Source organism: Chenopodium quinoa, unplaced genomic scaffold (assembly GCF_001683475.1).
Source record: "Chenopodium quinoa cultivar QQ74 unplaced genomic scaffold, ASM168347v1, whole genome shotgun sequence".
In the NCBI taxonomy this organism is placed as follows: domain Eukaryota; kingdom Viridiplantae; phylum Streptophyta; class Magnoliopsida; order Caryophyllales; family Amaranthaceae; genus Chenopodium; species Chenopodium quinoa.
In genome coordinates this window covers 4,781,530-4,793,422 of record NW_018745170.1, presented here as the reverse complement: position 1 = coordinate 4,793,422, position 11,893 = coordinate 4,781,530, and the positions used below count along the sequence as shown (strand labels likewise).

Genomic DNA, 11,893 nt, shown 5'->3' with positions numbered 1-11,893 from the left:
AGTTATTTCCCGTGCTATGTGGGAATTACATTCCCCAGGAAATTTCTAACCAAACACAACATATTTTAAATTAGCTATTGTCTAGGAATTTCCATTTACAAGGGAAATATTATCCATCCAAATTAGCACTAGTGACACTAGTGACTCATGTAATTGCACAGTTAAATCCCTCATTTTTATAAATTTTGCTGTAAATTTAAAATTCTATTGTATTTAATGAGATTAATGAATTATTTAATGTTAATAGATTATTTATTAATTAGTATGTTACAATAACATGTAAACCCTACCTATAAAGTATATAGGAAGTATAATATGTCTGTTCTAACTAATTACAATTCAATCATTGATAATCAATACATTATTAATGTTTGATAAACACAAAGTAATACATAATTTCGATTATCATTAATCAATGCAATACCCACATCTAGTTAAAGCATGAAGATGGCTTTAAATATGACTTTTGATTTGATCAGTATAAAAAATTTATGTTCATTTTAAAAAATATAAGTTCGACAAATATAATTTAAGTTCGGTAAATATAAGGTGATGAAGAGATGATAGACCAACAGTAAATGAGCTCCTTGTCTTTGTTTTATACAATTTAGGAAACTCTTTTTACATCAAACTTTCCCAACTTTTTATTCTTGGAAAAGTTATTCGCCCTTAAAATCTATTTCATAATTGATTAATTTAATTTATAAATACATTTAACATACTTTAACAATACAAGATATTACATGTGTAAATTTGCTTTTAGTGTCGTATTTTGGAGTTATAGATTAACGTTATATACAAAGAGTATATATTAACAATATAATACAAGCCACTCTTTCTTCCCCTCCACTTCAACTTATAGTCTAATTTATCAGTTGGTTCAATTGCGGTTATTATTAGGTCAAATCGAATTTGATTTCGATTTGGATGTGTCTTCAATTCAAATTTAAAATTATCAAATTCAAATCAAATTTTGCATTTCACTAGTTACGGATCAATTTTGATCTTAAATTCGTGGTGGAGAATTGATGTTACCATTTCCAATGATGAAAAATATATAGCAAACGGTCTCAACCATCGATTAACTCATGGTGATCCAACTTTGGGGTCCTTAAAACAATCCCTAAAAGAATTAACACGAAGATGTTATAGAGGGAGGAGTGAGTGTTTCGAATGGTGGGGAAATATTTTTTTTTTATTTATTTTTTTTATAACTACGCTTAACAAAACAAGATACATGTTACTATTAACCGGTCGAACCGATTAAAAATATTTTAAGGACAGTTTTCAAAAGGATACATTCATCAATAGTTGGGAGGTTGTGAAAAAAAAAGACCTACCATAATTACTGACTGTTGGCGTCAATTTTTTTTTGGGTTGAGTCACTTTTTGACAACTCTACATCTCTTTACCTGGTCAATACGAGTAATGAAAGTAGTGACCAACGAGGCAAAGAGTAATGACTTGTGAGAGACTGAGAGTTTGGTCCCAAAAAAAAAAAAAAAAAGTAATGAGAGCAAGATTTGGGCCTTCGGGCACTATCTGTTACTGCTTCAAGCTCATATAAATCAACTCCAAAACCCAAATCACCAAAAAAAAAATAAAAAAATACCTTTTTTTAAAAAAATAAAAATAAAAATAAACTATAAATACCAAAACTAAGAATTAGGATTTTGTCTGCGGCCTGCGCTCACCATTCTCGCGAGTTCAGTCGCCTTCTTCCTCGCCTCATCTCTCCACACTTGGCAAATCTCCAAAGCTCGCAATCATGGGGTTAGTCTCTATTTTTCTCTCTCCTCTCCAAAATGTTGTTGCTCGTTTTCTTGCTTTATCGTCCTTCAAATTTCTCTTTGTTCAGCTGTTGATTTGGAGATTTATAGTTTCTGTATTCGTTTCAAAAATGGTTGGTTTTTACATTGTATTGTTTGAAAATTTTAAGAAACTTTCAATGATTCTCGTATTAAAAATTATTGGGATCTTAATTTTTCAAATTTGTTTTTTTTATCATTTTGAATTTGAAGTATTAGTGTATGTAGTAATTGAAATAAGGTGAAAATTGATTGGGAGATTATTTGGTTGATAACCTGATTTGACAAGAAATTTGAATGGAAATGTAATGTGAAATGGATTATGTCTGGTTGCTGCGATAATAAGATTGACAGTGGAGATTGCAATAGTTTTTCGCACCGGCGTATCGATATTGTTATGTAATTGTGGTTGAACTAAAATATTGTTGTGTTGAAATTGGAGTTTTGGTTGAGGGATTCACCAAATTTGATAGGTGTGACGTGAGATTTATGGAAATTAGGGTAACGTATGTTAAAAAAAATTGTTATATACACCTGGTTTCACGGTGTACCATGAGTATTTAGTTCTCATTTTGATGATTGTTTTTCATTTATTTAATCATCAAATGAATAACAAAAACTAACCGTGGATTAGTTTGGTGCACAGTGCACCAGGGTGTATATGAAAAACTTCAGTGTGTTGAACGTAGAGTATGGTTGAGTGAATAATCGAGTTTGATAAGTATGGTTGAGTGAATAATCGAGTTTGATAGGTGTGAGACAAGTGGAAATCAGAGTTATGGTTGTTTGTTGGGTTGGAATCTGGAGTAGTGCTTGGGGACTATAATTTTGTTACTATTTTCTTTCTTTCAATGGCAATTTCTTTTCTTTTTAACATGGGTGAAACTGTTACGGTGCAGTAAGACACATGGAATGGGAGCTGCGCGCAAGCTGAAGTCCCACCGCAGAAGGCAAAGGTGGGCTGACAAGTCATACAAGAAGTCACATCTTGGAAATGAATGGAAGAAGCCGTTTGCTGGATCTTCCCATGCTAAGGGCATTGTTTTGGAAAAGATGTAGGATTATTTCAGCTCCCTACTTACTACTTTTAATTGTATATGTTTTTTTGTATGAGAACTTATCCAATGAGTTTTTGATGCAGTGGTATTGAAGCTAAACAGCCCAACTCTGCTATCAGAAAGTGTGCTCGTGTGCAGTTGATTAAGAATGGAAAAAAGATTGCTGCTTTCGTGCCCAATGATGGTTGTTTGAACTTCATTGAGGAAAATGTAAGTCCGTTCTATTAATGTCTGCAAGCATATATGCACTTACTGTTTCATAAATTGCTTGGTTGTGAATTTGCTGGTATTTTGTGCCTTTCGACACAAACTTAGTGATACACTAGCAGTTTGTTAACTGTCATTTGTTAACCGTGTTAGAAATAATGTTGTTTGTTAAAGTTTAAACAACTCCAGTTATTTGTTAACCTTTGTAGAAACTCTTAAAGTCTAAACAACTCCAGTTATTTGTTAACCATTGTAGAAATAATGTCAATTCTGTTGTGGATTTTTTGGAGAAATACTGGCATCTGATTACTGAAGGTTTAACATTAGTAACAATGCTTTTCTTATACTCATATCATAAACTCTTGATAACAGTTTATCCAGAAACATATAAAACATGATAGTGCGCACTCTTTCTGTGCTGGTTTATCTGATTCTTCTGTCAGTACTCCTGCACCCACTCCTGTTCAGTACATGTGCAGCTTTATTTTTGTGGTTTAAGACTATCATAACAGTATTGCGGTGGAGAGTATATAGCTTGAGCAATTAAGATCAGTCATACACTGTTGGTTTTTTATCCTTTCATGAGAAAATCATCTGGAAAAAGTTGTTCTAAGATAATGCTAATTCATACTTCTTATCAAAGAACGATAAATTGTTCCCTTTTACTAAAGAAGTTACCTGATTGGTAAAAGAAGTCAAGGTCTTCTGTTATATGTATGTAGTTTAATGTTGTGTTTGGGTGTAGATTCATGCTGAAAATGTGGATCATGCAGAAGTTTGTGGAATTTTGTCTAATATTTGTTACCTGATTATATTGTATTTGACTTTGAAATTGATATTATCTAGCTCTGTTTTTCCTTCCATACTAAGAAAATGTGGTTTGTGCAGGATGAGGTGTTGATTGCTGGATTTGGTCGTAAAGGACATGCTGTGGGAGATATTCCTGGAGTCCGATTTAAGGTTGTCAAGGTTGCTGGTGTCTCTCTTCTAGCTCTGTTCAAGGAAAAGAAGGAAAAACCCAGGTCCTAGGTTAAGGTTGTTGGTTTTGTCTTAAATTTTGCCTACTCAAATGAAACTTTTACCGTCTTGAAATGAATACTGAGCATCCTTAAAAAGAGACACCCTCCCTACTTTGTTTTGTGCTCTATCCGTGTCTATTCAAGATGATTTTCTATACTCTTAGTTATTTGCTTATATTTCCAATTGGTTTATTTACTTCTCTTAACGATGTCATGAAAATTTCCGGAATTTATGTTAACAAGATCAGTTTTTTAATGATCTTGCATTTAAAAAAAAAAGGTCTTTGGATCTCCTAAAAACTGCTTTAAAACACAACAATTAACCATTCATTCATTCTCAAAGATGATGCTTAACTAGGCATTTGTATTCAGGTATGCTTCAAATTGATGCTTCACCTATTATGGTCTGCCTCAAAATAATGCTCTTAGGCCTTATTCTTCAACTAATAATGACTTAACTTCTTAACTCATTTAGCCTAATCTGATTTTTCCAACTCAATGTAGCTTATAAAATTGTGCAATACGAAGTATTATTTATAAAATTGTCGCTAAAGCGATTGTTAATTGTCTCAAACCATTATTGTCTAATCTGATATCTCCAACTAAATGTAGCTTTGTCCGTAAGTGCCAAATTATTGAAAATATAATTATTGTGCAACAAATGCTACATTGGATGAGACGGATACAGGGAAAAAATAGAATGATGGCGGTGAAGATTGATTTCGAAAAGGCCTGCGATAGGCTCCGTTGGTCTTTTATTCAGGAGTCATTGATAGGGCTGGCAAAAGTTGACCCAACTCGACAACCCGATTCGAACCCAACCTGAAATAAATGGGTTTTGATTGAGGTTTTCAACCCGTTTATATAATTGGGTCGACCTGAACCTAACCCGAAACTAAATGGGTCAGGTTCAGGTTGGAAATTCTGACCCGAAAATAACCCGCCTAGCCCGTTTAATTAATTAGGTTGGTTTTAGGTCGGGTCAACCCGAACCCAACCCGTATAACTTTATTACTGTTTAGTAAAATGATAGGCCTTAGGTTTTTAAATGGACCAAGCTCAACATATCCTAAAGACTATGGAGTAAAAACGCCCCAAAAAGTAAAAAGCCTAGTATTATTTTCAGTCATTTTTCTTCACCTATTCAGCCATTTCAACTCTCTCCTTTCTCACCTCTCTCTTCTTTCTTTTTCTTGTTTATCAAAATTGTAGCTTTAAACTCGTTTATTCTTCACTCACCGATTTAATTTAGTCATAAATTTCATTCTCTTTACAATTATCCGATTTAATATAATATAGTTAAGAAATTAAATGTTGAAAATTCTTGATTGTTACTTGCTAATTTGGTGAATAATCTAAAAAAATAAAGAGGTTTCTACAATTTTACGTTTTTTTTCTATTGTGTTTTGTTTGTTTTAATTTTTCTTTTGATTTACGATGCTCTGTTTTGGCTAAATTGGTGAATAATCTAATTGTTTTGCTCTATTTTTTCTTCATTTCTATTTTTATGCATGCATTTGTTACTTTATTTTTTCATTTTATAAGATTGTTTTTGCATTTTACAAGTTGTTCTGCATTTTGTGTTATGTTATTTGTTTACGATGAAGGTGAATGATGAAGCTGAGGAGCGCATCTCAAAGTCCAGTAGCAGCCATAGCCACTAGTCAAAATTGATGAACTTTTTTGGACGTTTTTTTCCACTTTTATTTGTTGGGAATATTTCCCTCTTTAAATCCTTAAGACATTGATTTTGATTTTGGAGTGTGTTGTGAACTTATTATGCTAAAAATATGGTTATTTGGCTTGAATGTATTTTTATTGATTGATAGGTTTATACAGCAAGTTTTATTCAAAATAACAAGTTAAATACAAGTATAAGGTTTTTTTACTATAACAATAATAGGGTTTTTTTTTCATTAAAAAAATACAAAATAGGTCAAAACAGGTTAAAATTAGGTTGACCCGTTTAAATCTGGTCAGGTTCGGGTCAGCTATCAGTAAACAGGTCGGGTTCAGGTTGGGGGATCCTGACCTGTTTATTAAACAAGTCGACCTGAACCCGACCCAACCCGACCTGTTTGCCAGCCCTAATCGTTGATGGAGCTTAGGCTTCCGCAGTCTATGGTTGATGTTTGTCATAAGTTGTGTTTTATCGGCTAAATTGCAGATTCTTTGGAATGGTGAATCAATTGTTAGCTTTTCCCTTGGTAGAGAAAGTAGACAAGGAGATCCCTTGTCACCGTACCTTAATGTTATTTGTATGGTGCAATTGGCTCACTTGATTGAACATGAGGTGAAATTTGGAGGCTTGAAAGCTTTTTGGGCTAGTCGTAGAGACCCTAATATATCTCATCTAGCCTTTGTAGACAACCTTATTTTATTTTGTGAGGCTTCGGTGGAACTAGCTACTTGTATGGAAATTGTCTTGATAAATTTTACCGAGTTGATAAGTCGTGCGTGTACTTTCTGGTAATATTGATTATGATGTTCGGGCGTCTATTTGTAATATTGTGGGCCGGGTATGGATTGCACTGACAACTTAGTGAGATATTTGGGAGTCCTGACAATAAATGGGAGAACATCTAACTTAAGCAAGACTATCAATACCTATCGAATAGGTTAAAGGTTGAAGACTTTCTCTTGTACAGTACGAAAAATAATCGGATTTTTCACCAAATATCACTGAATTTTTCAAAAATTCACCATATACCACACAAAATTTTCTAATTCACCATATACCACTGAGTTTAACATAAATGTCACAACATGTCATTTCCGTTAACTCAGTTAGTCATTAACGTTAATTGTGCCACGTGGCAGCTTGTAATTGGTTGCCTTTTAAATTATTTAACTTTAAAATAATTATTTAATTAATTATCAAAAAATAAAAATAAAAAAAAATTAATTTAAAAACTAAATAATCAATTGAAAAACTTTTAAAACCACCACCAACTCCCAGCCATTTCCTCGCCCCCAACCAGCACCCAGCCCAGCCCCCCCGCCACCCGCTCCCAACCTTGAACCACCACCGCGCCGGCGCCGCCCCTCACCCAGCCTTGCGCTTGTGCCCCCATCCCTCCCTTGAACCACCATACCCAGCCCAAATTCTCCCTCCTATCTGCCCAAAACGTCTCCCCCTGCAACCCTTCCACCTAAGCTGAAACCCACCATGCCAAAATCCAACGCCGGCGACCCAGATCCCCCTCCTCACGTCGCCGCCGCCCAATTTAGTTGCAAACAACCAACCCAAAACCCAAAATCGAGATGAAAGGTAATCGGAGAATACCTTTATGAAAGTCGATGATGAAAGATAAGAGATGAAAGGGATCCATTCCAATTCCAATTCCAAATACAAAATTCAGAGTATTAGACCTATCTTATCTCAAATTATACCAAGGAATTACAACAATCTTCAAATACCACAATTTTTTGAGATGAGGGTTTTCGTGGGAGATGCGGGCACGGCGGTTTAGGGGGAGGGGAGGAGCGCCGGCGGGGGGTTTTGGTCGGATTCCGGCCGGCGGGAGATGCAAATTGATTTTTGGGAAGATGGGTTGAGAGAAGTGCATTTAGAGGATGGTGGTTTAGGAGGAGCACGGGAAGGGGAGATGGTAGGGGTAGGGGGAGCTCCGGAGGGCCGACGAGGGAGGAGGCTGGGCAAGGCCGCCGGCGGGGAGGGGGAGCTGGGCTGGTGGGGGAAGGGGGTGTCGAGGTTGGTGGAGTGAGGTGGTGGTGGTTGTTTTTTTTTAATTCTTTATTTAACTAATTAATTAGATAATAATAATAAGAGCCAATAAGTGACAGCCACGTGGCATAATTAACTCTAATTACTAACGGCGTTAACGGCACATTAACGGTAGTTACCAAAAATGGCATTCTGTGTTAACGTACAATAACTCAATGGTATATAGTGAATTAGAAAATTTTGTGTGGTATATGGTGAATTTTTGAAAAACTCAGTGGTATTTGGTGAAAAATCCGAAAAATAATTTGTTGCAGGCTTATCTCTCTTCAATTCCATATTACACTATGCAAACTACAAAAATTCCTAAGTCTGTGATGAAATTGATAAGAAGACGAGGAGATTTCTTTAGGATGGAGATGAGGAGTAAAATTCACCTTGTGGCTTGGGAAACAATTACTAGGCCGAAAGGAGGAGGAGGTCTAGGGCTTCGCTTAATGAGATAGGCTAATGCTGCCTTCTTATCTAATTTGGGATGGAGGGTTCATACGAAACCAAATGCTTTGTGGTCTAATGTATTGCACAACAAGTGTTGTGAAGGTCGATGTGATATTGATATGTTCAAGAATGAAGAAATTTGACGCCTTGAATAAGTGGAGGGGGATTGTTGATAACATTGATATCCTCAAAAAGGGTATAATTGCGTAGTAAGGGCAGAAATATTGATGTACAAACTTAAAGAAAAATATAATCATCCACTACTAATGTATAATTTATTCAAATCAACGCCATATCTATTCTATATACTAAAATAATCACCAAATAGGACACTTTGCATAGTTTTATGAAAAAACCAAGTAATATACAATAATTTTAAGTATATACATTAAACAAATTCAAATTTAAATAAACACATGTTAAATTCATTTCAATTGGTTGTCATAATTAATGAATCTTACATCATGAATCTATGCATTGCATAGGGCTAACACTAGTTATGGAATAATTGGAGCATTATTTTTTGAAAAAATGCTTTTTTTTTATTTATTTTATTAATATTATTATTATTTTTTTGTACAATATTATTGGTGTATAAATGAATGCCCTAAAATAATTGTACGTAATTAAAGTACAACTTATTAAATAATTAACTCACTTGTTAATTTAAACAAATTGAATTACCCTTTGTGATAGTTTAATCACAATTTATAACTAAGCTAAATGTCAGGGATAAAATAACTCAATCTACACTTTAAGTCAATCGTCTTTCAATAAAAAAAATAGGTATCAATTCTCAATTGTTTGATCCAATTACCTCTCCATTAATCATAATCTCTCAAATAAAAATCTTATTTTTTAAATCCTTCCCTCATGTATGACCATGTTCCAATTTGATTTATAAAGATTTGAACATCATTGCTGGTTGTGTTAATTGAGTAGCTACTAAACTAAAATATATGATAGATATTATAGTAAGATAATATTTGTCGTAGATTTAGAATATATTTTGGATGCTTATCGTACTAGGTTTTCTAACGTGATTAGGACTAGTCTTGTAAAACATTATATATATATTGATCAATGATACACACTCCAATCTAAGGAGTTTTCCCAAAGTCTTATTAAGGAATAACTTCGGTAATTTGGAAGATATATTATGCCATTGATCATGCCACTGATCATGGGATTGAAATCAATCTTTTATTCTGTAAATATATTTGATAGAATTTTCCCCTATTTTCTTGTAATTGATTTAATGTATTTCCATATTTAGTTCAAGGTTTAGCCTACTTTGTATATTATAAATAGGTATGAATATTGAATGGAAAAAGTATTTCTTCTTTCATATTCTTATGGCCAAATTAGAAAATAACACCTGCAAAAACACCCAATTTTGATTATAACACCAAAACATTTCAAAATTTTATTATAACACCACTTTAAAAACAAAAATTTTGGTTTCACCACCTAAATGGTGACGCCGTTAGAGAAATCGTTAAGTGGGCCCCACATTATACACGTGTCAATCAACTATTGGATTAAAAAATAAAAACCATAAAATTAAAAAAAAATAACTTTAAAAAAAAAAAAAACCCTGCCCAGCCCCTCGCCCATCGCCCACCGGACGACCCCCCAACCAGAAACCACCAGCCCCCCTCCCCGCCCCGCCCCCAATTCTACCGAAACTTAGCCTACAGCCCTCGAAACCACCAAGGGGCCCTCGAAATCCACCCTAGAGCCCCCGAAACCCACCCCACAGCCACCTAAAATAACCCACCTCACCTACCTCCTTACAACCACAAACCACCCCTAAAGCGCCTCTACTCCATTTCGCCCACCCTAAAACACGCCCTACCACGGCCGTCACCCCAACCCAACCCCCGTCGCTGTCTTCCCGACCGAAAACCGTCGCCGAACCACCCAGACCCAGCCCCTAAAACCACCCCAAACCGCCGAGTGATTTTTATGTTGTGGTTGTGATTTGCGGTGATAAGGCCGGGTTAGGGTGGTTTTCAGGGAGGGGGAAGGGAGGGTTTTGCTGGTTTTGGTGAGACATGAGTTCCGGCGGTTTGGGCTAGGCAGTTGGCGATGGGGGGCAGGTGGTGCCGGTGGTGGGGTGGGCTGGGTTAGGTTGTTTAGGATTTTTTTTTCTTTTTTTTTATATTTTTTTTATTTTTTTTTAAAACCAATAGTGTTGTGACACGTGCTTTTTATTCAATAAATATTTGGCACTTGTATAATTGGGGCCCACTAACGGTTCCTCTAACGGCGTCACCATTTAGGTGATGAAACCAAAATTTTTGTTTTTTAAGTGGTGTTATAATAAAATTTTGAAATGTTTTGGTGTTATAATCAAAATTGGGTGTTTTTGCAGGTGTTATTTTCTAATTTGTCCTATTCTTATAAGTCTAACATAGTATCACAGCTCTAGGTTTAGATCTCAAAATTTGTTTTACGTTTTTTTTTTTGTTTTGGACCTGTGAACGTTTAGTTCATCACCAACCTTCCGCATTATTTTTCAGTTTCTCCATTAGCGATACCCTAATTGTAAGCGTGTTAAATACGGGTCTAGGCCGCACCCGCAAATCAAGAGAGAGAGTTCACTTCACAAGTCCAAAGGAGATTCCATCCCAAAACCATATGGCAATAGAAGGTTTCATCCCTTAACCTTATAAAGTGTTTGACTCTCTCTTCTTTTCTCAATGTGGGACACTTACATGGGTTATTTCATAGGATATATACTTCAACACTCCCCTTCACATGTAAGGTCCCTTTAACTCAAGGATCACGTGATCTAATTTAATTTGGCCTAGAATACTTAATGTCATTAAAGGTCCCAAACCTTGTGCCTGACAATATACTCAAGCCATTAGAGGTCCCATATCGTGGGCCTGACTCTGATACCATGTTAAATACGGGTCCAGGCCGCACACGCAAACCAAGAGAGAGAGTCCACTTCACAAGTCCAAAGGAGGTTACATCCCAAAACCATATGGCAATAGGAGATTTAGTCCCTTAGCCTTATAAAGTGTTGACTTTCTCTTTTTTTCTCAATGTGGGACACTTACATGTGTTATTTGGTAGGATATGCTTCAACAATGTATACTCTGCGAATATTTACTGTATTTTAATTTGATTATAATTATCATATAATTGGTTGGTTAACTTATACGTAGTATATGTTGTCGTAGTTTGTAGTTTTCAACATATAAGACCATTTTATTTTTAGCTCATTAAAATTAAATGTTAACATATACGAAGTATTTTTTTTTTTTTTGACAAAGTAAATAATGTTGATATATAGGTTATTATTTAAAACTAATAATGTAAACTACTCTACATTTAATGCTTAATGTACGCATTGATCTTGTAAATATAAAGACTAGTAGATGTAATGTAATAGACAGATATTTGATTAAAATCCAATTTCAAATTGATGGTCAAAACTCAATAGCTATATTATCCTTCCCTTATACTTTAGCAAGGATCCGTGAAGGGAGGAGTGCCGCAACCAATTAAGCAAAACAATGCTCTTTAATTGCATTGAAATTTATGTTATTGCTTTTGATTAACAATTTATAATTAACAACATACACATTTATAAAATAAATAATTATA

General features: G+C 34.8%; 1 protein-coding gene across 1 annotated transcript; it reads left to right on the top strand.

The window, feature by feature from the left end:
- The first annotated feature begins 1,619 nt into the window (after positions 1 to 1,619).
- On the top strand, positions 1,620 to 4,154 carry LOC110710364 (40S ribosomal protein S23). Its single transcript, XM_021888653.1, has 4 exons — positions 1,620 to 1,773; positions 2,708 to 2,863; positions 2,950 to 3,076; positions 3,962 to 4,154. Exons 1-4 carry the CDS (start codon positions 1,769 to 1,771, stop codon positions 4,100 to 4,102), a joined length of 429 nt encoding a protein of 142 aa, XP_021744345.1. The 5' UTR covers positions 1,620 to 1,768; the 3' UTR covers positions 4,103 to 4,154.
- The last annotated feature ends 7,739 nt before the right edge of the window (positions 4,155 to 11,893 follow it).